Raw genomic sequence first — 17,789 nt, 5'->3', positions numbered from 1 at the left:
TGCAGCACACCGTGCGTGAGCCAAAGCAGGGCGAGGCATTGCCTCACTCGGGAAGCGCAAGGGGTCAGGGAGTTCCCTTTCCTAGTCAAAGAAAGGGGTGACAGACGGCACCTGGAAAATCAGGTCACTCTCACCCTAATACTGCACTTTTCCGACGGGCTTAAACAACGGCGCACCAGGAGATTATATCCCGCACCTGGCTCGGAGAGTCCTACCTCCACGGAGTCTGCCTGATTGCTAGCACAGCATTCTGCCATCAAACTGCAAGGCGGCAGCGAGGCTAGGGGAGGGGCGCCCGCCATTGTCCAGGCTCGCTTAGGTAAACAAAGCAGCCAGGAAGCTCGAACTGGGTGGAGCCCACCACAGCTCAAGGAGGCCTGCCTGCCTCTGTAGGATCCACCTCTGGGGGCAGGGCACAGACAAAAAAAAAAGACAGCAGTAACCTCTGCAGACTTAAATGTCCCTGTCTGACAGCTTTGAAGAGAGCAGTGGTTCTCCTAGCACACAGCTGGAGATCTGAGAACGGGCAGACTGCCTCCTCAGGTGGGTCCCTGACCCCTGAAGCCCAAGCAGCCTAACTGGGAGGCACCCCCAAGTAGGGGCAGACTGACACCTCACATGGCCGGGTACTCCTCTAAGACAAAACTTCCAGAGGAACAATCAGACAGCAGCATTCGCAGTTCACGAAAATCCGCTGTTCTGAAGCCACCGCTGCTGTTACACAGGCAAACAGGGTCTGGAGTGGACCTCTAGCAAACTCCAACAGACCTGCAGCTGAGGGTCCTGTCTGTTAGAAGGAAAACTAACAAACAGAAAGGACATCCACACCAAAAACCCATGTGTACATCACCATCATCAAAGACCAAAAGTAGATAAAACCACAAACATGGGGAAAAAACAGAGCAGAAAAACTGGAAACTCTAAAAAGCGGAGCGCCTCTCCTCCTCCAAAGGAACGCAGTTCCTCACCAGCAACGGAACAAAACTGGACAGAGAATGACTTTGACGAGTTGAGAGAAGAAGGCTTCAGACGATCAAACTACTCCGAGCTACAGGAGGAAATTCAAACCAAGGCAAAGAAGTTAAAAACTTTGAAAAAAATTTAGACGAATGTATAACTAGAATAACCAATACAGAGAAGTGCTTAAAGGAGCTGATGGAGCTGAAAGCCAAGGCTCGAGAACTACGTGAAGCATGCAGAAGCCTCAGGAGCCGATGTGATCAACTGGAAGAAAGAGTATCAGTGATGGAAGATGAAATGAATGAAATAAAGTGAGAAGGGAAGTTTAGAGAAAAAAGAATAAAAAGAAATGAACGAATCCTCCAAAAAATATGGGACTATGTGAAAACACCAAATCTGCATCTGATTGGTGTACCTGAAAGTGACAGGGAGAATGGAAACAAGTTGGAAAACACTCTGCAGAATATTATCCAGGAGAACTTCCCCAATCTAGCAAGGCAGGCCGACATTCAGATTCAGGAAATACAGAGAACGCCACAAAGATACTCCTTGAGAAGAGCAACTCCAAGACACATAATTGTCAGATTCACCAAAGTGGAAATGAAGGAAAAAATGTTAAGGGCAGCCAGAGAGAAAGGTCGGGTTACCCACAAAGGGAAGCCCATCAGACTAACAGCGATCTCCCGGCAGAAACTCTCCAAGCCACAAGAGAGTGGGGGCCAATATTCAACATTCTTAAAGAAAAGAATTTTCAACCCAGAATTTCATATCCAGCCAAACTAAGCTTCATAAGTGAAGGAGAAATAAAATACTTTACAGACAAGCAAATGCTGAGAGATTTTGTCACCACCAGGCCTGCCTTACAAGAGCTCCTGAAGGAAGGACTAAACATGGAAAGGAACAACCGGTACCAGCCACTGCAAAATCATGCCAAATTGTAAAGACCATCGAGGCTAGGAAGAAACTGCATCAACTAATGAGCAAAATAACCAGCTAACATCATAATGACAGGATCAAATTCACACATAACAATATTAACTTTAAATGTAAATGGACTAAATGCTCCAATTAAAAGACACAGACTGGCAAATTGGATAAAGACTCAAGACCCATCAGTGTGCTGTATTCAGGAGACCCATCTCACGTGCAGGGACACACATAGGCTCACAATAAAGGGATGGAGGAATATTTCCCAAGCAAATGGAAAGCAAAAAAAAGCAGGGGTTGCAATCCTAGTCTCTGATAAAACAGACTTTAAACCAACAAAGATCAAAAGAGACAAAGAAGGCCATTACATAATGGTAAAGGGATCAATTCAACAAGAAGAACTAACTATCCTAAATAAATATGCACCCAATAAAGGAGCACCCAGATTCATAAAGCAAGTCCTTAGTGACCTACAAAGAGACTTAGACTCCCACACAATAATAATGGGAGACTTTAACACCCCACTGTCAACATTAGACAGATCAAGACAGAAAGTTAACAAGGATACCCAGGAATTGAACTCGGCTCTGCACCAAGCAGACCTAATAAACATCTACAGAACTCTCCACTCCAAATCAACAGAATATACATTTTTTTCAGCACCACACCACACCTATTCCAAAATTGACCACATAGTTGGAAGTAAAGCTTTCCTCAGCAAATGTAAAAGAACAGAAACTATAACAAACTGTCTCTCAGACCACAGTGCAATCAAACTAGAACTCAGGATTAAGAAATTCACTCAAAACCACTCAACTACATGGAAACTGAACAACCTGCTCCTGAATGACTACTGGGTACATAACGAAAATGAAGGCAGAAATAAAGATGTTCTTTGAAACCAACGAGAACAAAGACACAACATACCAGAATCTCTGGGACACATTCAAAGCAGTGTGTAGAGGGAAATTTATAGCACTAAATGCCCACAAGAGAAAGCAGGAAAGATCCAAAATTGACACCCTAACATCACAATTAAAAGAACTAGAAAAGCAAGAGCAAACACATTCAAAAGCTAGCAGAAGGCAAGAAATAACTAAAATCAGAGCAGAACTGAAGGAAATAGAGACACAAAAAACCCTTCAAAAAATTAATGAATCCAGGAGCTGGTTTTCTGAAAGGATCAACAAAATTGATAGACTGCTAGCAAGACTAATAAAGAAGAAAAGAGAGAAGAATCAAATAGACACAATAAAAAATGATAAACGGGATATCACCACCGATCCCACAGAAATAAAAACTATCATCAGAGAATACTACAAACACCTCTATGTAAATAAACTGAAAATCTAGAAGAAATGGATAAATTCCTCGACACATACACCCTCCCAAGACTAAACCAGGAAGAAGTTGAATCTCTGAATAGACCAATAACAGGAGCTGAAATTATGGCAATAATCAATAGCTTACCAACCAATAAGAGTCCAGGACCAGATGGATTCACAGCCGAATTCTACCAGAGGTACAAGGAGGAACTGGTACCATTCCTTCTGAAACTATTCCAATCAACAGAAAAAGAGAGAATCCTCCCTAACTCATTTCATGAGGCCAGCATCATCCTGATACCAAAGCTGGGCAGAGACACAACCAAAAAAGAGAATTTTAGACCAATATCCTTGATGAACATTGATGCAAAAATCCTCAATAAAATACTGGCAAACCGAATCCAGCAGCACATCAAAAAGCTTATCCACCATGATCAAGTGGGCTTCATCCCTGGGATGCAAGGCTGGTTCAATATATGCAAATCAATAAATTTAATCCAGCATATAAACAGAACCAAAGACAAAAACCACATGATTATCTCAATAGATGCAGAAAAGGCCTCTGACAAAATTCAACAACCCTTCATGCTAAAAACTCTCAATAAATTAGGTATTGATGGGACGTATCTCAAAATAATAAGAGCTATCTATGACAAACCCACAGCCAATATCATACTGAATGGGCAAAAACTGGAAGCATTCCCTTTGAAAACTGGCACAAGACAGGGATGCCCTCTCTCACCACTCCTATTCAACATAGTGTTGGAAGTTCTGGCCAGGGCAATCAGGCAGGAAAAGGAAATAAAGGGTATTCAATTAGGAAAAGAGGAAGTCAAATTGTCCCTGTTTGCAGATGACATGATTGTATATCTAGAACCCCACTGTCTCAGCCCAAAATCTCCTTAAGCTGATAAGCAACTTCAGCAAAGTCTCAGGATACAAAATCAATGTACAAAAATCACAAGCATTCTTATACACCAATAACAGACAAACACAGAGCCAAATCATGAGTGAACTCCCATTCACAATTGCTTCAAAGAGAATAAAATACCTAGGAATCCAACTTACAAGGGATGTGAAGGACCTCTTCAAGGAGAACTACAAACCACTGCTCAAGGTAATAAAAGAGGATACAAACAAATGGAAGAACATTCCATGCTCATGGGTAGGAAGAATCAATATCGTGAAAATGGCCATACTGCCCAAGGTAATTTATAGGTTCAATGCCATCCCCATCAAGCTACCAATGACTTTCTTCACAGAATTGGAAAAAACTACTTTAAAGTTCATATGGAACCAAAAAAGAGCCCGCATCGCCAAGTCAATCCTAAGCCAAAAGAACAAAGCTGGAGGCATCACGCTACCTGACTTCAAACTATACTACAAGGCTACAGTAACCAAAACAGCATGGTACTGGTACCAAAACAGAGATATAGATCAATGGAACAGAATGGAGCCCTCAGAAATAACGCCGCATATCTACAACTATCTGATCTTTGACAAACCTGAGAAAAACAAGCAATGGGGAAAGCATTCCCTATTTAATAAATGGTGTTGGGAAAACTGGCTAGCCATATGTAGAAAGCTGAAACTGGATCCCTTCCTTACACCTTATACAAAAATTAATTCAAGATGGATTAAAGACTTAAATGTTAGACCTAAAACCATAAAAATCCTAGAAGAAAACCTAGGCATTACCATTCAGGAGGACATAGGCATGGGCAAGGACTTCATGTCTAAAACACCAAAAGCAATGGCAACAAAAGCCAAAATTGACAAATGGGATCTAATTAAACTAAAGAGCTTCTGCACAGCAAAATAAACTACCATCAGAGTGAACAGGCAACCTACAAAATGGGAGAAAATTTTTGCAACCTACTCATCTGACAAAGGGCTAATATCCAGAATCTACAATGAACTCAAACAAATTTACAAGAAAAAACAAACAACCCCATCAAAAAGTGGGCAAAGGACATGAACAGACACTTCTCAAAAGACATTTATGCAGCCAAAAAACACATGAAAAAATGCTCGCCATCACTGGCCGTCAGAGAAATGCAAATCAAAACCACAATGAGATACCATCTCACACCAGTTAGAATGGCGATCATTAAAAAGTCAGGAAACAACAGGTGCTGGAGAGGATGTGGAGAAATAGGAACACTTTTACACTGTTGGTGGGACTGTAAACTAGTTCAACCATTGTGGAAGTCAGTGTGGCGATTCCTCAGGGATCTAGAACTAGAAATACCCTTTGACCCAGCCATCCCATTACTGGGTATATACCCAAAGGATTATAAATCATGCTGCTATAAAGACACATGCACATGTATGTTTATTGCGGCACTATTCACAATAGCAAAGACTTGGAACCAACCCAAATGTCCAACAATGATAGACTGGATTAAGAAAATATGGCACATATACACCACGGAATACTATGCAGCCATAAAAAAGGATGAGTTCATGTCCTTTGTAGGGACATGGATGAAATTGGAAATCATCATTCTCAGTAAACTATCGCAAGGACAAAAAACCAAACACCACATGTTCTCACTCATAGGTGGGAATAGAACAATGAGAACACATGGACACAGGAAGGGGAACATCACACTCTGGGGAGTGTTGTGGAGTGGGGGGAGGGGGGAGTGATAGCATTAGGAGATATACCTAATGCTAAATGACCAGCTAATGGGTGCAGAACACCAGCATGGCACATGTATACATATGTAACTAACCTGCACATTGTGCACATGTACCCTAAAACTTAAAGTATAATAATAATAAAATAAAATAATAAAATAAAATAACCAGAATATATAAGGAGCTGAAAGAACTCTACAGGAAAAAAATCTAATAATCTGATCAAAATATTAGCAAAAGAGTTAAACAGACATTTCTCAAAAGAAGACATACAAATGGCAAACTGGCATATGAAAAGGTGCTCAAAATCACTAATCATCAGAGAAATACAAATCAAAAGTACAATGAGCTATCATCTCACCCCAGTTAAAATGGCTTTTATCCAAACAACAGGCAATAACAAATGCTGGTGAGGATGTGGAGAAAAGGGAACCCTCATACACTGTTGGTGGGAATGTAAATTAGCACAACCACTCTGGACAACACTTTGGAAACTCCACAAAAAAAAACTAAAAACAGACCTACCATATGATCCAGCAATCCCCCTGTTGGGTACATAAGACATCTGCACTCCCAATGTTTGTTGCAACACTGTTTACAATAGCTGAGATCTGGAAGCAACCTAACTGTCCATCAACAGATGAATGGACTAAAAAAAAAATGAGGTACATATGCACAATGGAGTACTAGTGAGCCATAAAAAAGAATGAGATCCAGTCATTTGCCACAACATGGATGGAACTGGAAGACCATTATGTTAAGTGAAATAAGCCAGGCACAGAAAGACAAACGTTTCATGTTCTCACTTATTTGTGGGATCTAAAAATCAAAACAATTGAACTCATGGACAGAGAGTAGAAGGATGGTTACCAGAGGCTGGGAAGGGTAGTGGGGGTTGGTGCAGGGGGGGAGGTGGGAGGTGGGATGGTTAATGAGTACAAAAAAAAAGTAGTTAGAAAGAATGAATAAGACCTACTATTTGATAGCATAATAGGGTGACTATAGTCAATAGTAATTGTTTATTTTTAAATAACTTAAAGAACACAATCAAATTGTCTGTAACTCAAAGGATAAATAAATGCTTCAGGGGTTAGATAGCCCATTCTCCATAATGTGTTAATTTCACATTACATGCCTGTATCAAAACATCTCATGTACCCCACAAATATATGCACCTATGTACCCACAAAAATTAAAATGAATGAATAAATAAATAAAAACACTCCTCCTTTTTCCACTACAAATCTGTGTGAGGCCAGATTTTCTTAATACCTCTCAAAGAAACATGCTGCAACAGACTGAACTCTGAAGCTTTTATTAGAATCCTGCTGTATTCGACTCTTCAGCCAGACGTTAAAGAGATTTGCAAAACTAACGCTGTCACTTTCTCACTAAATTTTTTTTATTTTGGGAGACAGTTATTTTTCATTAACTATTTTATGTTACCATGTTATGAGTTTATTATTTTAAATTAACAAGTATTGAATAAATATCTCAGTGTTAATGTCTGATACAATAAATATCAATAGGTATAACCCACAGAAACAAAAGCTCTTTTGAGCCCCTCAACAATTTGAGAGTTTACAGGGTTATTGAGACTAAAAAGAGTCAGCAAATATAAAATAGGACCTGGAGGGACATGTTTTCAAACTAGACCACACAAAATTCCCACGTTGGGAAGCAGCCTAAGGATGAGTTCATAATACAAAATTATACAAAAAAAAATGGAAACAATCCATCATTGTGAAAATCAACACACACAAAACACAGGAGTTTATATTTCCAAGACATTTAGATAATAGAATTATGTGGCAAATACTACAAAATAACTAAGTTTAACATTTACTAAAGATATAAGAGAATAAATCAACATCACAAAAATGAGATACTACTTTTTTTTAAGAGCAGATTAGAAAAAGAACCAAATATAATGTATTGCAATGAAAAATGGGCAGTGAAATTTAAACACCAATGGTTGGGTTAAAACCATAAGTCAGATACAGAAAAAGACATCAAAGATGAACTAGAAGATGAATCTGAGCAATTAAACAGAAGAAAGCACAGATAAAGGAATAAAAAATATGAAAAAGAGATTATACAATATCAACAAAATAAAAGGCAACATATCAAGTTGAAGTTGTGAAGGGAAAAAAAAAAGTTGATAATTTTCCAGTGCTGATGAAAGAGATGAATCCTCAGACACAGGAAATATGAATCCCAATCAGTGACTATGCATACAAAATTTTAAATGCAATCAAATTCAAATTACTTCAGGGGAATGACAATTAGACTAGTCCAAGCTATAGCACATGCCAGAAGACAATGGGATAATACCTTCAGATTAACAAAGATAACTGTCATACCCAATCAACCTTTCAGAGCAAAACAAAAACATTTTCAGACAGACAAAACAAAAACAAAACATACTCTCACTGAAATAACTACTAAAATATGGTATTTTAAAATACCATATTAAAAATCAAAATGCCATTTTTAAAACGAGGCAAAAAAAAGATGAGCAAATAGTAAATGCATAGCTATATTTTAATAAACTATATATTTTATAAGCATTGCTATCCGAGAAGGAGGATAACAACTAATGTTGGAAGTACTTTAAAAAATGAAACCAAAATACTGAATGCAGTAACATTTAAATTGGAAAAGAGAATAGTGTTCCAAGGGTCTTAAATTGTACATGAGGTAGAAATATTGCTTAATCTTAGACTTAGTTACCTCAAATATGCTCTTCTGACATCAAAGATAACCACAAAATTTGGATGTTTCAGCTAACCAGGCCACAAGACAAATTAAAATACGCTGCAATATGCAGAAACCCAATAAATAAGTCAGGATACCGATACAAACTCTTCTGTTCCACCAACTCCCACTCTTCCTCAGGATACTTCTCATATTGTATATAATAACAAATGTCCACTTGACATGACACAAGAGTGCCAGTGTTAACTCAACTAATAAACAAGAGAAAACCTTTTCTCCTCTCAAGATAAATGTATAGATAGAAAAAATCTAATTCATTCTTTCATCCCAAAGGAATATCCTGCTCCTCACTTTGGAAACCACAGATACACAGCTGACCCTTGAACAACACAGGGATTAGGGGCGCTGACTCTCCCCTCACACTTCCCACCACTCCAGGCAGGCAGTCAAAAATCCACATGTAACTTTTGACTCTCCAAAAACTTAACCACTAATAGCCTACTGTTGACTGGAAGTCTTATCAATAACATAAACTGTTGATTAACACATATTTTGTTACATGTATTATATATCACATTCTTACAATAAAGTAAGCTAGAGAAAAGAAAATGTTATTAAGAAAGTCAAATGGAAGAGAAAATATACTTACTATTCATCAAGTGGAAGTGGATCATCACAAAGGTCTTCATCTGGTTGTCTTCACACTGAGTAGGCTGAACAGAAGGAGGAAGAAGGGCAGGTCTTACTGTCTCAGGGTAGCAGAGGCAGAAGAAGTGGAGGAGGTGCAAGGGGAGGCAGGAGAGGCAGGCACACTGGGGGTTACTTTTATTGAAAAACAAAATCCACATTTAAGTGGTCTCTCACAGTTCAAACCTGTTATTCAAGAGTCAACTGTATATGCCCAGGATTGTATAGGCAGTTCCACATATAAAACAACTCTTCATGTACTAAATCATGAGTTAATTCAGCAAGGAAAAAGCTAAGTAAAGGGTATTCATAACAGCATAAGTAAAGGACAAGGGATAAAACTGCAGAATCTAAGTAGGAAAACTAAAAACAGTTTGAAATTTGCAGTTGTGAACTGCTAGGGCATAAAGAACATCTCTCTGGGATTGACTACTAAAAACTAAGAGGAGACAGTCTTTATCTCCACTGTAGGTGCTAATGCTGCCAGTGGATCTCAGTGAAGGCAGTCATCTTTTCCACCTTCCTCTCCTCATAGTAATCAACGTCTTACATTCACTGCATGTTATCAAGTCTCCGATGCCTGAATACCTTTACTGGAATTGGAAAGGAGACAGGGTTTTATTGTTTGGTCCCAGAGGAACATGAAATCTGACTTCTACTTCATTGGAGAAAATGAATTTCCTTAGCACAGATGCACTTTTATACTGCCTTTTCTCCAAAAGCATCTCAGTATAAAACAAGTAATCCCAATGCTGACTTCCAATAATCAGTAAGATAAGTCCAGAGATGAATTGTTTACTGGCAGCTGAAATCATATGAAGATGCCAAAGACAATTGGCGATATGTATGATGAGGTCCATATCACTTAGTGTCTACTACTGCTTTTTCTTTTGACTCTCCAATATAAGAGCTGAAACAGCTGGTACCCCAAAAGTGGAAGAGCCCCTTGCCCCAACAACCACTTAAAAGACATCAATTAGCATCTATTACTTAATAAAAGGGCTCTCAAAATAATTAAGTTTTCCATACTCTTAAAGCCAACCTGAAAGCTTTTAACCAACAAGCCACCTAAAGTCCTGATGGCTGCACACCAGTCTAGCCAGTTAATTACTCTACCAACCCTGTGTAACGGTACTCAGTTACTCATTCACTCAGTCAGTCCTTCAAATACTCAAGGTGTGTTAACTATGTACCAGGCACTGGTGCAGGAAATACTGTGATGAAATAGGTGATCCTTCCTAATATGACATAGCACTTTCCCAGCTTATTACAATTTAATCTCAAAAACCACAACATTAAACTACAACTTCCTCCATATCGTTTTGTTAAAAATTTTATGAACCACAAATAAAACTCACTCCCAAGTTATTACAACACAAGTTTACTCCAAATCTAAATAGTAACAATGAGAAAACAAACACGTCACATAGTGCGTGTTCCATAAATGTTTAATAGTCATCATGATAATATGAGATCTAAAGAATACAGCATTTACAATGGTTTTCAAGCAAGAGTCTCCAAAGACACCAGGGCAAAGAGTTTAAATACATAGGTATGTACTTGAGTGAAGTAAAGAATTTTAAAAATCCTGTGCTACCTTATTCTCATGATGACAATTAAGACAGAAACAAAGTTACAGATAAGACATTACAAAGGAACAACTGGGAATACGTAACAGTGGATATGATACAAAATGAATTGTATAACCACATGTTAATTTACTTCTTCCTAAGGAAAACTACTGGATTCTGTGAGGGATATAAAAGCAAACAAAAAAATTATGCTTTCATTAGGTTATCACAGTGGAGGAGAAAGAATACAAAAACAGAAACAAAGGAAAATATAATTAGAACTATAAATATAGAGGCCTGTGGATAATATGGGAAATCTACCTAAGTCAAAATCATTTTTAAAAGTAAAACACTATCAATAACATTTACGTAAGGCTTTGCAGAAATTAGGAACACAACTGTGGATAACCTTGGTCATTCAGTTTTGTAGGCACCTATGATTCAATACTTCAAATGAATGAGAAACTATTTAAATTTCCTTAAAACGTGTCCAAATTCAACAACAATTTAAGGTTCTTTACAGTAACACCTAACCTAATCTTCTATTCCATTTAATACCTTCTCACTTCACCAAGTAATGCACAAAACACACAGTGAGGAACTAAATGATTGTTGAATTGCTGCACTGGCTTAACGGAAAATCTCATTTATTTCAATGCAGACAAAAAAGTCATTTTGTGACGCTCCTGTGATAAAAAGTGCATGAGCAAGTGTCAAACACCATGGTTAGCCATGTATTTTGCAATGCAGAAGTAAACTGACACATATTAAATACAGGCTAACTCTTGAATTTAATATGAGGTTGTCAAATTTCTCAAACTTCAGTCAAAATATTTTATTGCATTTTGGCAGCTGAAGTGAAACTAGGGCTACAAATATGTTTCTGGGACAAATTTAAAGACAGAGCACCTAATTTACCTTAAAACTTAAAGACAAAATAGTCTCTTGTCTTCTAGTCTTAAGTAATGTTTCTGAAAGAGCTGTAAGTAATCTTCTAAAACTACTATAGTATGTGAAACTTTAAGGTTAATGCTTTTTCTTATCCCTATTCAAATACTATGATTAATTTTATATAGGTTAAAGAATCCAAGGGAGGGACAGAATGGGGATTTAGAATAAACTGAAGGAGCCCATGTTATAAATTCATCCCACTACCACTGCTGTGACACCTCCATCAATTGTAAGCAAATAATAGACTGTTATATTTGTTTCCTCAGAGTCAGGGTACAAACCTGCTTTAGGGAATTGGCAAAATAATGTTACCATAGATTACTCTGCCTCTCTTTCAGGTCTATAAAGAAATTTGGCTTCTTCAGTATATTATTTAATAGAAAGATCTATTAAAATCTTGCATAAAAGTTAATATCTTAGTTAAAACAAAGAAATAAATTTTAAATTGCAATAAATGTAAATTTGTTTTCATTTGCATGAACTAATAGTCTTATATAAGACAAAATACTTTTGAAGAACAGATTTTTTCATTCCGAAGTTTTATTTTATGTCATAATTTACACTAGAATCACTACAGATGACAATTCAAGTCATTTTATTCAATTAGTTATTTTATGATCAGTTTTCAAATCTTTATAGGTTTTTAAGAGACAAAAACCAAAGAAAGTAATGCTGAGAAATACATTCCATGCTAAACCTCATTCCATCTCAAATTATAGTGATTGCTTATATTCACAGTATCAGGGTAGCTATTCTGTTCTTTTTTGTTTGTTTTGTTTCATTTTGTTTTTCCTTGAGATAGAGTTTCGCTCTCGTTGTCCAGGCTGGAGTGCAGTGGTGTGATCTCAGCTCACTGTAGCCTCTGCCTCCTGGGTTCAAGCAATTCTCCTGCCTCAGCCTCCCTAGTAGCTGGGATTACAGGCATCCACCACCATACTCAACTAATTTTTTTTATTTTTAGTAGAGACGGGGTTTCACCATGTTGGCCAGGCTGGTCTCAAACTCCTGACCTCAGGTGATCCACCTGCCTTGGCCTCCCAAAGTGCTGGGATTACAGGCTAGAGCCACCGCAGCCGGCCCAATACTTTGTTCTTAAGCTTTTGTTTTTCGTTTATCCTTTGAAGGTCCTCGTAATTTACAGTGCCCATTTGCAAAAGTGAAAGTCATGTGCCTTGGAGAGAATTTTATAAAAAATAACCTCAAGATGCTATTCCCCCCAACATCAAAATTAACTAACAACACCTGTCACCATTTCTGTCACTCTTCATCATGTGCCGTATGTGGCTAAACCCAAAATTCACTGGAAGATGTTACATTCCTTTCATGAAATGTTTAATGATTCCATGCAAGGAAGCTTTTAAAAAAATAAAATAAAATTGAAGGAGGCAAACTTCATTTTGCTGCTATCTAACACAATATATAATGCCCATAAAAGGAAGTTCTAAAGATTTTCCATTCAGGAATCCACCAAAGGTTTTAGTTGTTTTGCCCTCAAAAAACAAATGGCCTATTTCTACATTTCTCATTGTTTTATTCACTTGGCCAATAAAATAATGCAAGCTCTATATTTGGAATGGTTAACCTCTGTCAATCTGTATTTTCTGTAAGTAATTTGAAACCTGTTAGAACACAGCATATTCTCTTTGAATACCAGCTATCCTTACATAAAAATGTTAAGCTTGAACTATTTAATGCATCATTACTAGCTACAGAATGTTTATTAGGAATAAAAACTCTTTACTATTACACACAAATTTTGAGCAGAATCAAATTATTTCCAACTTAATCCCCAATTAAAATAGCATCTACTATCCAATAAGTCACCATTCAATTTAAAGATTCAATTAAGAAAGTCCACTTTTCTTTCACCAAATGAGTTTAGTTATATCACAGTACAACTATAAAACGCTCCTAAAATGAAAAGCCTTCTAGCCCATTTTAAAAGGAAGCCCAGTAAATTCAACACTGGAAAAAGCATGGTGCTAACTGATACAGTAAATACTTAGTATGCATTCTGAAATGTTAAGTATCCCCCCACATCTCTGGCCACAGATCTCCTACCTGGTAATTGGATTATTTAGACTTATTTGTTACTGGCATATTGTTTCTAGTAATAGAATGCCTTTTAGATAGGTTTTTTTAATGTTTATGTTATGATGGATTCTTATTAAACCAAGAAGAGAGAGACAGTAAAAATAAGCCCAAGTGAGGATGACCTTCAGGAAGGCCTATGAAATTAAGACAGCAAGGCATCCTCCTCCATTAGAGGAGCTATCAACTTCTCAATATTACTGCTACAGTACACAGTGTGATCTGGCCACAAAGGAATTGCAACCAGAGGAAGAAAATGCACCAGACCCTTCTCTGCCTCTATTAAGTGAGCACCTGTTCTGCCAAGGACACCCAGCTTCCTCTCTGTGGGTAGGTATGCACTGTAGTGAAGCCTGCTCAAGGATCAATGAGAACAGGGAGTAGCAACAAGTTACAAGAGAAGAGGATCTATATGTTCTACCATCACTTTGTGGCTGCAATTTCTTTGATGAATAATAGGGAAATTCAAAGACACTCTGACTAAAGGGAATCAAAGAGTTCTACATACAATGAAGGAAAGCCAGCACAGCCTATGGGCAACATTTTAAGAAATGCTTAAAACAATATTATTGTTTGAGAAAGGAAAGAAGGAAAGGAGTATTCACTATCAGCCAAATAGACAAGCACTCTCTAGGGGGATGTGGAAGAAAAATATTATAAATGTGAGGGTAAAAATGTACACAATTTTTACATAAATGAAAAAACTTTGAGACCATGATCTAGACTTAACTTTTGCCTTCCCCTAACTTTAATCAGGATCATTTGCTTGGCCCCAGTGAGAACCACCTTGCCTACACAATTAAGATGTTTGGAGAACCTCTGTCTCATAGGACCTTCAATATCAAGATCCCCCTTCATCTAGAAGATAAATTCTAGTTGACTAGTAACTTATGTTCTGCTTTCAGGAACTCCTTCTTAGGTTTTTTGGTCTCTATTGCCTAGTTTTTAAACCTGGGTTGCTGATCTGTACTGATAATGCCCAATTACCATCATTTCAGTGATATCAACAGTGGAAAAGGATTTCTTTATTATACTGTAATCCCTGCTGTGTGCTTTGCTGTCATAAGCAAAACATAAATGAGCCACACCATTTACCTGACAATACACTGGTCCTAAGTGGGAAAGTAACTCCAAGAGGAATAACTGCCTATTTCCTCAAATATGTTACCTACATAGGGGCTGCTTATCTATTTCTGCCTCACTAGTAGATGCCTGTTTTGTCAATGCTGTATTTGAGCACTGCATTCAATAACAAAGGAATCATATCAAACCATAAAGAATAAAAATACCCCAAGGCATCAGAATTTTAGAGCAAGGAAGGGAGTTAAGAGATCTAGTTCAACCTCCTCCTGTCAGCTATTAGATCAAAATAGAAATTAAAAGTTTAGAGGCTTAAATAGCAATTTGATCAAGGTCTAAACAATAAAGTCAACTGTACTTGTTTTTAATGAGGGCAGTAACTCAAACTTTGATTTTACATATTTATATTAGTGCAGGAAATATTATATAAATTTACTTAATGATTTATTACAACTATACCTTATTTTCCATTCTTAATACATCTCCCGTGGCAGTAACGTATGTTCTTCCACATAATGTACACTACAGGAAATTGAGTATACAGTACAGCTCTCCATGCTACCAGTAAGTTTTACTTCTTACAAGATTCTTTCTCTGGTGACCCAAATGGCAGAGGCCAAAAGATATGTAAGTTAGAGTAGAAACACCATCACTAGGGACGCTGAACTGTCTTACAAGGAAAACAAATTCAAATTTATAATTGACCCTTTTTCTATAATCCTTGTCTCTGTAATACAGTGATCCCCACATGTTTTTCTGAGCTGCCCAGCGAACAAAGGAGTTCTAATCAATAATCACTGAGGACAACACAATGATAGGAAAACTGTCTCACCAAGCCAGAAATAACTGCATACTAAACCAAGGGAATGTTGTAGTAGGAAAGATTTGAAGTTTAAAGTCTTTAAAAGCCATTTAGAAAGTCCTGAATCAAAGAGGACCACAAATAGTTACGGCCACACAAAACGAACTGTCTCACAGACTACAAAAAAAAAAATTTAGAGGCGCTGCCTCTAGACTACTACTGTTCTCCAAAAGGAAAAACACAAGTAATATTAACATTTTTGTAACATTTAAAACAGAGGCAGGCTTCCTTTACAACTTCCCTGCTTTGAGTAATCAACTGAGTTGAAAAAGATCCGCTCATGCCCTGATTCTCATTTTTGATGGATGCTTGTACTGTTGCCATTAGGAAAAGAAAGGCAGAAAACTAACCAGGTCCTTGGAGGTTATAACACACTCCATAATAAAAGCAGAAGTGATGAGAACTCGAAAATTATTTTCATTTTATACCTTATATTTGTATTATTTTTAAAATGCAGGCTATGGTTAAAGTATTATATATTAGGTTAAATTTTGTTACACTGTTAGAATTCCAATAGGTGTGCTTAGTGACTGAATTACTATATTTGTTCACTCTTCCACCTTTGAAAATTTTTCACATCACTTCAGTGAAGATTTAAGTGAACGGCCCTGCCAATCAGAAAAGGAATACGTGGCAATGACTAACATCAAACTTAGAACTCCTTTTTGAGAACAGCATAAACAATTTTCCCATTCCTAAACTCTAGGCTTTTACTTCAACAGGTCACTCATCTCTAAGTTACTGAGATACAAAAACAGGATAAGGTAACTGTCTTTCCTATGTAGGCCCTGAAGCCCAAGTAAAAAAAAAAAAAAAAAAAAACAGAAAACAGTGTTATGTTGTACATGAATAAAAACACATTAAATCCCAGTATGATCTTATATTTTTCCAAATAAAAACATATTTCATTTACATATACATTTAAAAACAAAATAGCAAGGAAATTAATCACCAAATGAGGCAGCCCTAAGTTGCCCAAATAAAATGACCATACATAATTCTGGAGGATCAATGTTGAGAATGCTCCCGTATGAACTAATATGAAAACATGCATGAGTTTGAACAGGTTTGGGTTTTGTAAACATATTAGATGTAGTAGTCATTCTTAAAAATACAAAAAGTGGAAAAGAATTTATTATTTCCATGTCCTTCCCTGCTTTCTCCTTAGTCCTCATGTGGCCACCCATAACCGTGCTACCTCATACACACACTAACCCACCAAGGAATCTAGGAAGCTATGCCAATGTTCTGTAGAGATATATATTTTGTTAAGACAAATAACATCCATAAAAATTCAATCCAATATACAAAATAACACTTAAGCATATTGAATGCTAAGGGGGGGAAAAATATCAACCCACCTACACCATACAGAAAACACAAAAAGGAAAAGATGTAAGTGAATGTTCCAAATTCAAAGAAAATGAGAAACAAAGGAATTGATAGGAGTACCCTTCACTAACAAACACAATTTATGTCTAACTCTTATAGTGTGAGATTCTTTTTTTTTTTTAACATGGATCAATGCAGGCAATTTCTGAAGACATATCAAAACCATTTCTGTCACAAATTCAACACAATGAAGTAGGTAAGAAAACACATTCCACACAAAAATATGTGACAATAAAATTCCCTCTTTACCTGGTAATTTTATAATAATACTAAATATTCCTCATAAAATATACCTGGGGAGGCAGCATCTTAAAACAAAAATCTTACTGCCACATCCTTCTCTGAGTTATTGGATTAAAGTAATGCATAGAAAATCTAGTCGTGAGATATTATCCATGAAAAAAAAGTGATGCAGAGCTATGAGACACAAAATCAAATTCTGCCATTTTAGCATTTGTCAAGTTCAGAGTCTTTAAAAGCCCTAGAACAGATGTAGTGTCAAGAAGTCTCAAGAGTTGGCTATAAAAACTTCTTAATTTTGCATTTCAATGACAATCTTAAACTCTATATGCACATTCTAGA

The 17,789-nt window shown here is 37.1% G+C and overlaps 1 protein-coding gene across 3 annotated transcripts in view; it reads right to left on the bottom strand.

Annotated features, from left to right (window-relative positions):
• The window catches only part of DDX10 (DEAD-box helicase 10), a 282,375-nt gene that overhangs the window by 170,946 nt on the left and 93,640 nt on the right, over positions 1–17,789 (bottom strand). For 2 of the 3 annotated variants that reach the window (XR_008510930.2, XM_054523817.2), the window contains exon 14: positions 9,223–9,286. Coding sequence is in view for 1 of the 2 variants with exons in the window: in XM_054523817.2 (XP_054379792.1) it covers positions 9,223–9,286 (64 nt within the window). In the remaining variant the exon portion in view is untranslated. 3 annotated transcript variants of the gene reach the window in all.

This window comes from Pongo abelii, chromosome 9, assembly GCF_028885655.2.
Source record: "Pongo abelii isolate AG06213 chromosome 9, NHGRI_mPonAbe1-v2.0_pri, whole genome shotgun sequence".
NCBI lineage: Eukaryota > Metazoa > Chordata > Mammalia > Primates > Hominidae > Pongo > Pongo abelii.
This window is presented reverse-complemented; position numbering and strand designations above follow the sequence as displayed.